Consider the following 15,540-nt stretch of genomic DNA (forward strand, 5'->3'; position numbering starts at 1 on the left):
CCACTTATTTTCTCCCTACCCTGCTCTTCAACTCTGCTTTCTTAACACACACACCTCCACTCTTATGAGAGTGGCCATTATTTAGCTTGTAACCAAGCACCATTTTCTTTTCTCAGTCAGCCTGTAGCCTAAAAGCTTATTGGAAAGCTATCAGTACTCTTTGTGCATGAATGGTGACTGTAGAAAGCACAGAGGAAGGAGGAGTTATATTTCATTACTGCAGCACATTTATTTGATCTGTGATACACTGTGTGAGGGCAGCAGATCCATAATGGAATACAGTGTGTGTGCAGCAATAAGAAACCAAATCAAGCAGTGAGCACATTTATAAAACTTTGAAAACTGTTCAACTGGTCAATTTGTTACCGTGTTTGGAGTTTTGATTAGAGTCAAGGTCCTGGGGATGTTTTCTCACACTGTACAATTTAAACTGAATATACAGTCCATTAAAAAAAACCATGGCTACATCTAAGTTTAAAGAAAGACATTTTTAAACAAAGCCATAAATATAGTTTCCATGATTTAGACATTAATGCTGCTGGAGAAATTATACAATCAGGAAAATCTTCCCAAATATAGACACAGTAGAAGAGCTTTACGGGGGGATTCAGAGTTTGTAAATATAACCTCACTTCACTTTTCTTCTCATATTGCAGTTCTTCGTTCGATGCTTTCCCCCAAAACTCTGTCTTAAGACTTTAATGTTGCATGCACGGGCTTACCAAATTTCACTGACATGATCTGTTTCATTTTGAAGTTTTAGTTTCATATCAGTTTCAGGGTCAGTTATCTGAGCCTGTCACACCAGCCGAGAAAAACAAAAGAAATCCAGAGGGAGGAAATGGAAAACCTGCCCGTCAGTGTTTGTATCTGCTGTGTGGTTTTTCATAATCAAGCTTCTTGGTGTAAACAAACGTCAGAGTTGCCCCGTCAGCCGAACTGGAGCCCGTTCAAACGGGTGATTGGACAGGACAGCGGTTTGTTCCGGGGCGAGCACGGTGTGTTTGCCATGACTCACGGTTTGTTTGGACGCTCTGTGCTGCGGCAGGTGCTTGCCGACGGAAACAGAAAAGAAAGTGTGATGCAGGATCAGGCACGTTGTTAATCCCCACTCACCGGCTGCAGCTCTTTATGAGGATTTTGCCAAAGAGCTGATCAAACAGCCTGGGTTACGTTTGGCTCACACAGCTGTTTGTTGTTGGATTCATGTTTGTGTTTGAATAAGTCTGGTACTACTGTTAACTGTTCTAGATCAATCCCAGATACTTCAGGGGGGGACGAGCGTCAGTGTTATGAAACACGTTGAACATCATCCAGAATTTGTTTACTAAGATGTTTTCTCTTCACTTCACTTCCAGCTCTTGCAGTGAAATTGGATCCATATTTTCATGATCTACGGAGGAGAATTCACCGAGGTTTGAGCGACCTCCTGACCTTTCCTCCAGCACCAGCATCGGGCTGACCTGTAGCACAATGCAGAACTTCTGTAAACTGCTTACACTGTTTACATGGATATGAACATATAATATAACCATGGAGAGGATAGACTCTGAGTGATTGAGAACTGATTTCTTCAGAGATTAAAACAGGTCGGTTTTCCCTGGGTGAATAAAAGAGTCGAGTTAATCAGAGTTTTGAAGTTGAGATTAAGAAACGCGGCCTGTCACAGCCAGAAAAATCTGTAGAAAACATTTTTAACACTAACACTGGCTCTGGCACAGTCACTGTTATGTTGCTGGTCTGGTTTCCAGATGTTAGATTTTCATAATGCAGATTGCACCCTAATGAACTTCATGTTATTGTTTTTTTTTTCTGTAGTTTAAACTTATCCCAGGAAACAACACTGCCATGGTTGAGTGTGGTGAACGCAGCATTGTTTACTCTCACCGCACTGATTTCCTTCTTTTCTATCAGCTTAGACATCACAAAGATGTGCCTCTTCACTTCTCAGCATCTTCCATCAAACAAAAATGAAAATCCGACCGTACGTAATGAGATTTCCCTGTTTTTGCTGACTCGTGGTTTGGAGCTTTCAACACTTTCTCATCGGGGCCGTCTCTGGCGCCATTTGTTTCAGTTACAGGGGAATGCGTGTGGTTGTCAGAAACGATTGGCTTTGGTGGTCTGAGGCGCGCACTCCAAAGCACACAGGACAGTAAATTGTATTTTTCCACAGAGTTATTAGGCCATTATTATGGCGCGTGAAGTGAACAATGCCGCCTCGTCTTCACCGGCAGACAATTAGAATCATCATTAATCGGCACTATCAGCACATCAATGGGGCAGAGGGGGTATAATAGAGTTATAGACCACTTATGGGACAATCAATCAATGTGATTGCTAACTAAACTGTCTTTCATTGTGCCAGAACTGAGTGGCCGGTCAGTGGCTCAACAGACAGTGTTGGAGCGGAGCATGTGTGAGGAATGTTAATGTCGTGTTATTTGTACTTGTAATGTCCAGACGTGCTCCGTCTCCTATCTTCATTTTCTCTGCAGCCGCATCACAAATCTCCGAGCAGCCTGTGACTGGCTCCATCATGGAGGCCCAACAGGTGCAAATAACAGCTGCACACACACGGAAACAAGCAGCCGAGGAAGACAGAGGCTGTAAATTCTTACTGTTATTGCTACATATAGGCAGCGTCCCAGTTCAGGGGCAGAAACCTCCCAGGTCTGCATATTATATCATCATGACATCTGTTGGTTTGCTGTGCCCTGACCAATCAATAGTGTGTGACAGTCCATCCCTCCAGTATCGTTTTCAGGTAACACGGAAGCTGCAGCAGTGTTTTCTGTTTCTGTACGAGGGCTCACAGTAACTTTTACAGCTGCGTCCATCACATTCATGCTCATCGCCGTTTCCTCTCACTGTTTTTCATGAATTCCTGTGAACGGTCGGCTGTCTTGCTAACGGGCGGGTAAATTAATAACGACGCCTGATCACAGTCTCATTTCTTCTATTATTAGAAGAATTTCTTGTGTCTTCATTCTGTTTTTCCAGAGACTGTGACTTCTCTCACTCTTGAGCTTTCAAACGTTCTTTGATTGTTTTCTAACCCTGTGTTCATACATGCAGCTACAGACAGATAAGAGGCAGTGCATGGCAGCGGCAGTCATTTTTAATGGAAACCTGCTGTACAAGGACACAGTGGCATTAAAGGTGCAAAGACCCAAAGCTGCGATAAGCAGAGCGACAACTGTGGGCTGAAAAAGTTTTAAAGCCTTTAAAACCTCTCCGTCTACTTTGAATAAGAATAAGAATGAGTTTTATAATCTGTCACGAAGTAAGAGTTTTTTTTTTTGGACAAGGCTCAGCAGCAATAAATAATGCACATTTCAAACACACACATAGAACAGGACTAAAAACTGTTTCAGCAGCGTTGAACGGGTCAGAGCACAGAGTCGATGATCGCGGAGGAAATCAAATCGTAGTGTTGACCTGCCGGCAGTCACTGAAAGGACTGGTGGAGGTGGTGAGAGGGGTCCTGCTTGCTGTTAAAATGTCCTTGCTGCCAGAGTCGGCAGGTGGAGGCACGGCTGGGTTTGAGTCGATGAGCTGGGAAAAGGACAAGGCGGCGTCTGTCTCCGTCCCAAGGTATTTAAAGGATTGTACTTTGTTCTGCCAGCGTTCCTTCGATACTCAGAGGTTGGAAAAGAGGCAACTGTTGTGAGTCTGGTGTCTTTGCTCCCACAGCACCGCAGGTAATGTTCGGACCAGGCTGTTTACTGCCTGTTTGTATTCAGACAGAGCATTAGTGCCAGTCAGGTGGCCCACGAGGGCCGTGTCATCTTCATACTTTAAAAGTGTCAATCCTTCACTGCTGCAGCAGAAGTTGTTGGTGTAAACAGCCTTGGGGGAGCCTTGTGTTTAAAATCACCTTACTGGATTTACAAACACCTGTTGTGTCCCTAACCCTGACCTGAAACTCCACTAGGTGGTGCAGAAGGGTGTTTGTGTGTGTGTACAGAATGAAATCCTAGTGTGGGGATGTGCTGAGTCCAGATGTGTGGCCACAGTGTGTAAAAGGGTCACACTCATATCCATGACCCCGCATTTTGCCTTAGGGGCAAACTGGATCCAGTCTCTCTGCCACCGTCCAGGAGAGGTGGTCACACACTTCTCTCTCCGTGCATTTACACAGCACTGATATCTGGGCAGCTGGCCTGAACTCATTCAGGTCCTTAGCATGACTTTTTTTAAGGACTTGGATTGGGATTATGGTGGATTCCTTCCAGAAGGCACTGCAACAGCTTGGTGAAAACCCCAGTCAGCTGAGCGGAGCAGTGTTTGAGCTCGTCAGGACCAGAAGCTTTGTGTGGATTGACTCTGCTCAGGATGGAGGTCACCAACTGTTCATCTACACTGAGAGCTTTGAGGGCTGGGGAGGGTCCAGTTGGTGGGTGTGCTAAAGGAGGGGAGTCCAGACTGTCCATCATTGCTCTAACCAGTGCTCTAACCAGTTTAACCAGTGTCATACCTCCTTTGTATTTCCAGATATGAGTTTCTGCTCCACGTGCTCTTTGTAGTGGATCTTGGCCAACATGACTTTCCCTCTGAACTCTCTGAACTCTTTCTCCAGTTCCCTCGCTCTGAGCTTATCGCCATGTAAAAACAGCCTTTTTCTATGGAACCAGGCAGGTTTTCATGTCCTTGGTGACCCACTGATTGTTGTTGTTTGGATGAAGAGTTATTTATTGGGTGGGAATGACTGTGTCCTCACAGTATGAAATATAAGGCCACTACATCCATCAGTAAAGTAAAGATCGCCATCTAGCAGCTATAGAGCCAGGTGTTGATGCTAAAGCAAAAAAAGAAGGAATGAATATTGAATCTATATTCATAAGGTGAACACGGCTACTAATGAATGATTATGTTGTGTCTGCTGGTTGTGTAAATAGGCAGTTCTGCTGACATGTTCACCATAACAACTTAATAAGATGATAATATATTAAAATGTGTTTACAGTTTGTTCTGCTGGCAAAAAAAGTGGTGAAAAAAAAAGAAATCAATGCAAATAATGTAGCTTTAAGTTAATGCATATGGCCTGCAGCTCTCTCTGCGACTCCTTCGATGAAACAACAGCCCACAGGGAGTAAATGCACAGCAGTTCACAGCCTCCCAGCGAGAGCTGTATAAACTGATAATGTAGTCAGCACAAACCAGGCTGCAAACGAGTCTGAAAGATTAGTCTGTAACATCAAGACGTCCCCGTCAGCCACAATCATTTGTTCTCTCTTGTCCCTGTCTCCTCTCAGATGACCCAGGAACAGTGCACTCATAGGAACAATGTCCAGAGTTCAGAGAAACCACAAGTGTACAAAGTGGGAATCTACGGCTGGAGGAAACGCTGCCTTTACTTCTTCGTCCTGCTGCTGATGATCCTGATCCTGATCAACTTGGCACTAACTATCTGGATCCTCAAGGTCATGAACTTCACCATAGTAAGTCGCCTGCTTTTCCTTTTATTTTCCATGTGATCTGAACATGTGCGTGTTTGTACTGATGAATTCTGTTTGTCATTTAAAACAACACAGTTAGAGCTACACATCACGTGGAGCAGCATCACTTTAGTCCGGTTTTTACTAACAAACATTTCTGTTCAGTCTTTTTATCTTTTTTGTCTTTGCCTAAAAACCTTTTCAAATACTTTCTTGGAAGAGACGCAGATGATGAGTGGGATTAGGAACCGGTACGAAGGGACATGAACCCGTCTACAATGAATATTTGAGTTGCTCTGCTCAGAATTTCCTGGGTTCTTCATTAAATGTTAAAAATGACCCTCTGTCTACAAAGTCACATCCCTATCTGTGATGCTCCAAGCACCAGATTACATTTACAACTCGCACTGAAACTCATCTGGTTCACACCGACGCCGCGTTTGTTTCTCCTCATCATCCATTTATGACACTTGTGCTGGGGTTTGATCTGCCTGCCGTCGGCTGCTGTTGGGAACCAAGTGTGAAAGTTGGTTATGGTTTTCTTGGTGGCTGGATTTCATACACTGCGTTTGCACTTTGTTTGTAATGTGTTGCTGGTTTGTGTTGCCATATGTTGAGCGGAGATAAAGCATCTATAACAGCCGAGGAGGTTTGAGTGGTGAGAACTTTACTTCCAGAGAAGGCCCATGTTGAAATCATTGTTTATGGTCAATGAATTTCTTGGCCATGTTAGGTAATATAACTATTTCTAATTAAATTGCATTTCTGCCGTGTGTATATATGTGGTGAAATCTGCAGGAGCCGACTTTATACTACTCCCATTCACAACTCTTCTTTCCAGCCACATTCTTTCTTCTTCTGCTCCTCCTTTGCTGATGTCTCTGTCTTGTAAAATACAAAACAAACACCTTTGTTCTCTCCATCTGGGAGCATTTAGTGTAAGTGAACAAGAACTGAAGGATAAAACCTCGACGCTGAATCTGTCACCCACCTCCTCCCCTCTGGGCTGTGCCGTGATAGTGCTACATCAAACCTAAACAAAACAAATGCTCGGAGCTGAGCAGCTCAGATATGAACCATTTTAAATGAAGATCACAGAACAGATTCATTTATGTATTTGTTTATATGTTTTGAATCAGTTTTGATCCTTGGCCATCACTGCTGAGTTGTTTGACGTGGATTGGAATCAGTCCTCTGAAGTAAACCGAAGCATAATAAACAACAGTTATTATTAAAAATGAAATTCTTTAACGTACCTTTGATAGTCATATGTGTAAAATATGAAGTGTAGCTGGTTAACAGCCTGAATGAGTGAATCCACACTGTTTTGCAGCACGTTCATGTTTTGTTTTTTGTCCATCTTTCATCCATCTGCCTCCAAGTGATTTTATGAAGTGGGGATACAGTCCGTTTAATCAGTCAAATAATGAGCAATAAAGGAGTAAAATAGGCCTTTACTTCGATAAACATAACATGGACTATTACATTTACGTATGTGCAAAACAATAAAGATGTTGCATTCATGATCAAATCGTTCCACGCCTGCAGAGCTGCTGCCGTTCTGAAATCCTCTGATGAGTCTCACTGATTTTTACTATTCCTTACTGTCCCTGTCTGTCTGCCTCACACACCCCCTCTCTGCTTAGTAATCCACTGTGCCTGTGATGAGTCAGATACAGACTCAACGGAGTACGACACACACACACACACATATATATATAGCACATAAAAACACACGCGCATGGCCGTTACTGTGAATAATACATGAGGTCTGCTTCACAGCGAGGCTTTAATATGAGATCTACATAAATCAGAGAGCAGTTTCTCAGATGCTGAGCCGCATGCTCTGACAGAGCGCTGCACTCGGGGCCTTGTAATGTTTTTAATGTGTCTGCCTGCAGATTATGGAAAAGGAAAAACATTTGAAATGTGGCAGACACGTTTGAAATGGAAGAAATCGGAATCAAAGCAAACCGAGAAATGGCACGACTCCTTCCTCTTCTAGCTCCGCCCTCCTCCAGGTGAGCGTCCGCTCGGTTCTGACCCGGGTCGGGATCAGTTCTGTTCACGCGGTTCATGACGATCCCCTGACATTTCTTCTACAGTCACCAAAGTTTTCAGCATCTGCTTGATGGACTTGGTGCAGAGACGAATCCCGGACAATTCCTGATGGTGATCCTGACTTTTCCTCCACCATCAGGTCACGTTTCCTGCAGTGCTACAGGCTTTTCCATCAAAGCATTAAACCTTCGTAACATCAGCATCGTTTGCATAGTCAGTGTGAGCATGTTAGCTTTCTGATGTTCGTGTGAGTTTGAGTGAGTAGGTGGAGAATGAAGGCTGGAGGTGGTGGAGTCAGGAGATATGAAGAGATGACCTATTTACATCGACTGCAGTTACAGAGAATGATGAACATGGACGAGCAGGAGACATCAGGAGTTTAAAAATGTGTATGTGCATTAAAAGCCCTTGAGCTGAGGTTGAGCCATGAAGCTCAATCTTAAAGCCATCTCAGTGAATAGAAATGTAAAATACAGTATATGCATGAACTTGGATTTCAATATTTTCTTTATTTCTTTTTTTTAGTTTTTTTTCAGTCTTTCAGCGAAACATGAAATGTCTGACCTTTGACTTCTCCGGTGCAGATGAGCATGAAGAGAATATCACCATCATGTTTTTATCTCTTTTTTAAAGATGGTCTTCCTCCTTTATCATCTCACCTCGTTCAGACTGCTGGAGCTTTCTGTTCAGGTCCCGGTCAACAACCACTCTCATCTACATCAACACGTAGATGAGATAACCTTGCCATTTTGTCTTTTTGTGGACAGACGACTGAAAGACTTTTTACCGGCAGTAATAAAAGCGTGTTCACTGGGGTCTTGTCCTTAGCTACGCTGCAGATTGTTGTTGCATTCAGCCTGAGATCCTCTTCAGTTCGTCCTTACTAATCATGGCTGCAGCTTTTTTTCCTGCATGGAGAAGTTTAGCAGCCTGTTGAGACAGAGGCCAGTCGAAGGGAGCACGATGTTCCAGTGGTTGGGGAACAAACATGAATACGCTGTGCCGTTAGACAGTTGGGGAAACACAGTCCACAGTAATTCCTGCAGTGTCCTGTTTGCTGTGAAAGTAGAATCTGAATGAATCATTCGTTTATTCACCTTGTTATGACTCCGTGCCTCTGATCACTGATGGGATTCACATGTGGTTAGTTCACGTTAGCGCGTGGACATCTCATCAGCATCTTATTTGTTAACATTAGTCATTTTTGGGCAAAGAGCGATCAGCTTTTCTTATTTCAAGAGAAAGCTCTTAATAATGAACTTTGCTCCTCCTGCGTTGACGTTCTTCTCTCTGACTTTGGTGATGAGGTTTGTTCATCTCTCAGGCTCTGACTCTCAAACCCACAGTGTGCCCGTATGTAACCACGAACACAAACAGAGCCTTTTGTGGTAATAATCGCTGCGGCGTGTCAGATAATCGGACGTGTTGACACATGTTGCCGCGGGGCGTTTTCTCCATCCGGGGCCGTGCTCTCCTCTCGTATTTTTAGCTATTATGTAAATGTGTGTCAAGTCCAACTTGAGAGTTCTCTGCTGTGCAAATGGCTCTTCGAAAACATTAGTGCCGGTCAAGTGTGCAGCACACACGGGAGCACACACACACAAGCACCTGTACAAATACACTGATGAGTCACATACATAAAGCATGTGCTTCAAGGGCTGTTTCTGTGTGTTCATGCTCACATGTGCATGTGAGCCTGACACAGATTATTTTGTGAAACATACACATGCTTGTGTTCAGATTGTACAGGTTAAGACTTTAGATGATGATAATAAAAAATAACTTCTATAGGTTTATATTTTATCTCATATTTTTTCTTACAGGCAGCTCCAACATGTGGCAGAGTGTGTGTAATGTGAAGTGACGCTCTTCAGGCTAAAGCGATAGCAGAGTCAGCGTCAGAAACCTCGGAGACTTCGGGGCAGAAAAGTTATTAAAAGTAGATAGAAATCCCATAAATTTAAAATTAAGGGTTAAAATGCCTCCAATTAGGGTCATACTTAATTAGGACGAGCCAGTCTTCACATTTTTCAGTAATCTGTCAAACACAACAGCGTCAGTGCAGCAGTTGTTTCCTGTGGACCTCTGGTCTTTGACAGCTGGTTCTTTCCATTGTGATCTTAGTGCTGCATCAGCCGTAAAACTACAGTAAAGAATACGACAGAAGACTCACAAAGTCTTGCAGCAACGACTTCTTCTGGAAGGGCTTCAGAGAGTTTCCAGTCATGGGCAGGAAGTGAAGGATCTGCAGCTTCAGTCCGTCTCAGATTCTCCAGCCGGCTTTGATCTGTTGTGGCTGTAAACGTTCACGGCGTAGGTGCTGTATGTCTGTGCGGATGTCAGCTGTTTGTCATGCAGGTGTGTATGAGTGCGTATTCTGCTCGACTGGCTCTGAGAGTGAGCTGCTCCTTGCCTCTGTCTCCACAGATCTATGGCTCGTGCACTCGTATTTCCAGCTTCCCTTCATGTGAGATAGCCGTGTTGGGGCAGCAGAGACAGCCGGGGGCTCTCAGATTGAAACAGATTAAAGCTGCTGCACCTCATGTAAATGGCTGTTGGTGAGTTGGTGTGGTAATGAGGAAAACCAGGGAGTGATGTATTAGCTGCCCTCCCGTCCCGGTTTGGGACTCTGCATGGGAGACAGTGTGGAACGGTTCCAAAAACAAAGCCTGGGGAAGCGGGAGTGTGCTGCTCTTTATCGGAGGTCACTCTTTGTCTGCACAGAAAGCGTTTCAGCCGTGTTTTACCATCTTCTGTCTCACGCGTGTTCGATGGAACGGATACACTTTACCTATTTTAATCAATCCAGCCGTCTGCACAGGCCTGAAGCCTCACGTCTTACCTGCACTGCACGCCTGAAAAGTCGGCCTGAAGCGTGTTTTTACACTTCAGGTGAACTGTCCTGCTTTTTAACGTGTGTGAATTCAGTGATTGTGCATTGTGCTCTGAGAGAGAGGCGACCTGCAGCTGAGCTCTGTCCCTGAACACAGATGGATCAGCTGCTGCTGCCGCCGCCGCCGCTGCTCTGCTAACGTGCTGCTCCCGCCATGCTGTCTGTGCTCGAGGTGAGGTTCATGCTTCATCACAAGTGTTTTCAAACAGCACTTTACAGTTTTACAAGAAAAAGAGCTTCATGGCTGAAGACGAGTTGATTGTTTTGGCAAATGCTTGTGTGGTTAATTTCCCCGCCTCAGATAAACAGCAGCTCACACACACACTCTTCCCAGTTCAGCAGTGATGAACAGTGACTTCTCGAAGCGTTTTTTTTCTCATCATTTTGATGAATGGCCACAGAGATTACAGGTGTCAAAACTGACAGAACAGCTATAAGACAAACGGCAGATGAACAAACAAAGTGACAATCAACAGACTAGATGTACATCTGATTAAAGTTATAGTCACGGGTGTCTAAGTATGAAAGAAGTGACAATAACAAAAAGTTATTGAAAGTTTAGACAACAGAACGACAACAGAACGAGTGGAGACGCAGTGAAGTATGTTAAAGAAGGTGGGTTCACATCACAGCAGCTTTTCTTGAAGGGGACAGGTTAGCATTATTGTTGCTAATCGTCTCCGGGGGAGAAAGCTGGGATAGAGGAGAGAAGGGAAAGGGTGACGAAGTTCAGGAAACAGGATCAGAGCTCGTGTGAAAACAGGAGGAGGGAAAGAAAGTTCTGTACTGAACATCAGTCACAAATACTTCAAATTCCTCCAAGTCTTTCAAATGTTTACACAAAACCTTTTTACTATAAACTTAAATTGAAAATAAGATTTTAGATTTAACGTTAAAGGGGCTGAGCTATCAGAGGACAGTTGCAGTGGAAGACATGTAAAACTGATGTCACATCATCTCAGGGTCTGAATGTTGATAATATAATTTAAAACATTTAAGAGGCTTTTGCTGTACAGACATTAATCATACTCCACACACACAACACATTCAAAACTCTTTACAACAGTCAGTCGACTCACAAAACTCCATTATGCGAACAGATACCGGAGTTAACTTTGTTACTGCAGAGCACTTTAACAGAACACACGACCAGGGACAGTCTGCCAGGCCCCTGCTGCCAGGGAGAGATTAATGAAGGGGAGGGATGGATAAAAAAAGAAAAACACAAAACACTTTCCATTTTCTGTACCTGATATCCCACCGGAGCCTGTACTTAAAGTGAAGTGAGGTGAACTGTTGTGACTGCGTGACACGGATCATTGCTCCTGGGAGACCGAGTCGAAGCCCGCAGGAGGACGTTTGCAGCAGCTCCACGCCAGGCCGTTGAACCAAGAGCGTCCGCCTCGCTCAGTCCCAGCAGGGACCTGAGCGGGTCCAGCGCTGCTAACAGCTCTGCCTCTCCAAGCCCAAAAGGGAAAGTTGACCTTCCGCTCTTCAGCCAAACCACGAGCACCAGCACTCGCCGACTCCCCAGCAGCTCGCTGTCGGATGCTGTTTATTCATGTTTGCTGGTTTGTTGAATACAGATTTCAGCTGGAAGTTTGGCAAATTCACAGTGATGTCTCTGAATCTGAAGTGGAAGCTGCTGTCCTCTTTGTGCCCAAAGACTAAAAGTGACTATGTGAGCTTGTATTTTAGACCTGGGAAGTCATGATATGCTCCACATTCAAAGGGTTCAGGCACGTAGTTCTGGTTTTATTAGTCTGGGTTTTGAGACATGACATTGCTGTTTAACCCTCAGCTGCAGATTGTAGTTCTCTGTTTCAGTTTGGAGTGTTGAACAGTGACGCTGAAAGCATCAGCAGCAGTCGGAGTCATTTCCTGAGGCCTGACACAAAGATCAAACACAAGTGAATCTGTGATGTACGCAGTCTGGCAAACTGGACACAGGCAGATGGCACAAACATTTTCAGAGACCACTGAACACTGAAGAGGGGAGTGGGGGGGGGGCGAGACGAGCCGCTTGGCTGTGGACCAACGTGAAGCCCAAACATTACAAATGCTCCAACTAAGTCTTCTGTCGGTGGGGATGAACTCGGCAGTAACAGCTCTTGGAGGGCAAAGCCCATATGAAACAGGACTTGAACCATTAGCTCGCCTTTATGTGATGAACCAGTCTCCGAGGTAACGGCAGCGGCTCTGGGACGGTGAGGACAGGCGATGACCTCAGAGACGGTTACCTACTACTGTAATCTGAGCGAGGAGTGCCACCCATATTTATAGCTCAGAGACAAACACACTCAAAGAGACACACACACGCAACACTGTCAGTCTCTGTTTCTCTCACAGACCGGCGCGCACACACACAGACACACACACAGACCCACACACACACACACACAGACACACACACACAGACCCACACACACACACAGGGCTGAGCTAAATGTGGCCTGTCATATAAAGAGCTGTGGTGCTTGTTGTTGTGCTGGTTTATGGGATGGAGTGATTTGGGCCGCTGCAGTGCAGTGGCAGCTGGAGAGTCTTCAGTCAGCCTTAACATGGTGTCACTTTCCATTAACCTCTGGGTGAGACTGTTTAAGGTGGAAGCAAATTATTAGCATTGTTTCTCTTATTTTTTTCTCTGCAGCCCGGCCTGCGGTATCATCACTGCCAACCCTGACGCCTAGAAATGATGTGTCTAAACTTAATAATAAAACATGCTGCTATTAAACTGCAACCTCGAATACGTCGCTGGCTGGTTTATGTTCAGCGGCGACATATCTTTTGACTGAATGAAGCACTGTATTTACTAACAGCAGCAGAGGGGCCAGTAGGTGGTTGGGGTCAATTGTAGGCAAGCAAAGCACACAACTGTCACACCGGAGACCAGGGTTCGCACCCAGAGTCCCATCTGCAGGACCTTAGGTTAGGGAAAGATCATGGCTGAGACATGCTGAGTCTGAAGTCTGTGAACTTTTTCCATATTAAACCAGATCATGATCTTTCCCTGACTGTAACCAGGTGCTGTGAGTAGTGGAGAGTAAATGTAGAAACGTTTCCTGCCAGTGTCTCTGTGGCAGTGAACAGGAACCGTACCCCTGTGCCGTCCATGTGCCCATGATGACATAGAAATCAGTGGAGGACGTCCGTTTGCATATTTCAGCTGTGTGGGGGATTTCCAGAGGAGCTCTGAGCAGGGAAACAACAGCATACTACATGGAAGTCTTTAATTAGATGGCGAGTCCCCGGCTAAGACTCATATGAGACTGACTTTAAATCTTAAAACAACAGAAATATCCACAGATTTGAGCTCAGTGTGATTTTCCTGTAGAAATAACTCAGAGGTTTGAATCCAAAAGCGAGGTATCTTTCATGAGAATAGCTTTTCACTTCATGGACAGCTAAAGTGGCCGCTCATCAAGTCATTTTGAGGATGAGATCGTGTGTGTTTTTCACATAACGACTTTCAGGAGGCAGCATTTTTCCAAAAAGCAGCGGTTTGAATTCTTCAGCTTTTTCAGTCTGACCCTTTTTTTTTTTTTTCCATAAAAACCTGCACAATTATATCTATTTTTGTGTGGGGAAGAAGGACCGGCTGCAGTATGAGATCATTTTCTCTTCTCTGAGAGCAGTTCAGACATAATGTACCTGAAGACTCGCAGCAGATAAACATCCGTAGCTCTGCTGTGGATTGTTGGTGATAGAGACAGAAGAAAAAGCAGTAATTTTCCCTCTGATTGCAGCCTCCTCCCTCTGTGCAGCACTGATAAGCCTTTTCAGGGCTTTCACTTATGGAAAAAGGGGAGTGGATAAAGAGAAGTTAAAGAGAAGATGAAGGTGGACGAGAAGTGAAGGCTGCTGCTGCTGCTGCTGATGATGATGATGATGATGACGACTGCATTTGATTGTAGTTTAAAGAAAGGACATTTCAGTATTTCTTCACCAGTTGCTGATCTTTACTATCGCTATGATATTACTGAGTTGTGATATTCAGTATAACCAACCACTTGACTTTGGACAGGCTAGCCATCAGGCCCTGGGAACGTGCGAAGGAGATTTTTCACTATTTTTGTTTTAATATATAAAACAAATAAATCAGAAAAGCAGATGAGAGTTTGATAATGCTTTAATAAGATCAGCTATGACTCATCACATCCCCTACAGTGACAGTGCTAGAAATGTCTGATAGAAATGATGCACACAACAACAACAACAATAATAAACATCCAGGCGGTAAAAAGTGCAGCTTTTGGCTGGTGCGAACAAATTTAAGTGAACCAGATTAAAAAATGGATCAGCAGCTCGAGTCACGGCTCTGAAAGTTTTCCTCATTCAGGTCCAACTTCCTCCCCCGTGAATTAGTCCCAGGCTGCATCCAAACAGCCCGTTCTTGCCACCAGCCAACAGAATGCAGAATTGACTGCTGGCGGCATTAAATCCCACGCTGCTGATGAGATCGGAGTTACTGCCTCTCATTGGGGACAATTAAACCTCAGTACCTCTAGCAGCCTTCACTGAAAGGTCAACAGAGAGAGGTGGAAGAAAGAGCCTGGGGGGAGACGGAGGGAGGGGGGAAGGGGGAAAGGTAGACCCAAGTCACCGTCAGTAGATTGTTTTCACAGTTCACATGCAATTCATTTTAGCAGCATGAAAGGAATAATGAGAGCGGGACAATAGGCATGCAGTGCATTCTGGAACTGTGAAATGGAGTTACAGCCGAAGACACTAATTACATTTGAGGCAGAGTCTGCTAACGTCATGAATCCAGCGCTCAGGGGATGACTAATAAAGCTCAACTTCAACATTTTATAGTCCCTAATGGGAAAATTAGCTCGCTGCAAGGCGTCCAACAAAATGCATAATTACAAAACATGAAGAGATAAAAACACGGGAACATGCGGAAGTGACACAGAGTGATCTGCCAACTCGCTGGCTGAGAGGATTTCCATTGTTGCTGTGAAAAGATTTAATTTTGGTCCTGCTGTTCAATGTCCACAAATGAACAAACAAGGGGACATGATGAAAGATTGAAATAAACTAAATGAAGATTTGCACGCTTTCTGCTGCTGTACATCATGGCACTTAGGCTGATGGGTGATTGTAATGTAATCGCCTACAAAAAGTTTCAGTTAAAAACAGTTT

General features: G+C 44.4%; 1 protein-coding gene across 2 annotated transcripts in view; it reads left to right on the top strand.

The window, feature by feature from the left end:
• The window catches only part of sgcd (sarcoglycan, delta (dystrophin-associated glycoprotein)), a 158,048-nt gene that overhangs the window by 75,495 nt on the left and 67,013 nt on the right, over window positions 1-15,540 (top strand). For both annotated transcript variants that reach the window (XM_041051114.1, XM_041051113.1), the window contains one exon: window positions 5,259-5,444. In XM_041051114.1, coding sequence (XP_040907048.1) covers window positions 5,259-5,444 — 186 coding nt within the window. The remainder of the gene's footprint in view (window positions 1-5,258; window positions 5,445-15,540) is intronic.

Source organism: Toxotes jaculatrix, chromosome 12 (assembly GCF_017976425.1).
Source record: "Toxotes jaculatrix isolate fToxJac2 chromosome 12, fToxJac2.pri, whole genome shotgun sequence".
Lineage (NCBI taxonomy): Eukaryota > Metazoa > Chordata > Actinopteri > Toxotidae > Toxotes > Toxotes jaculatrix.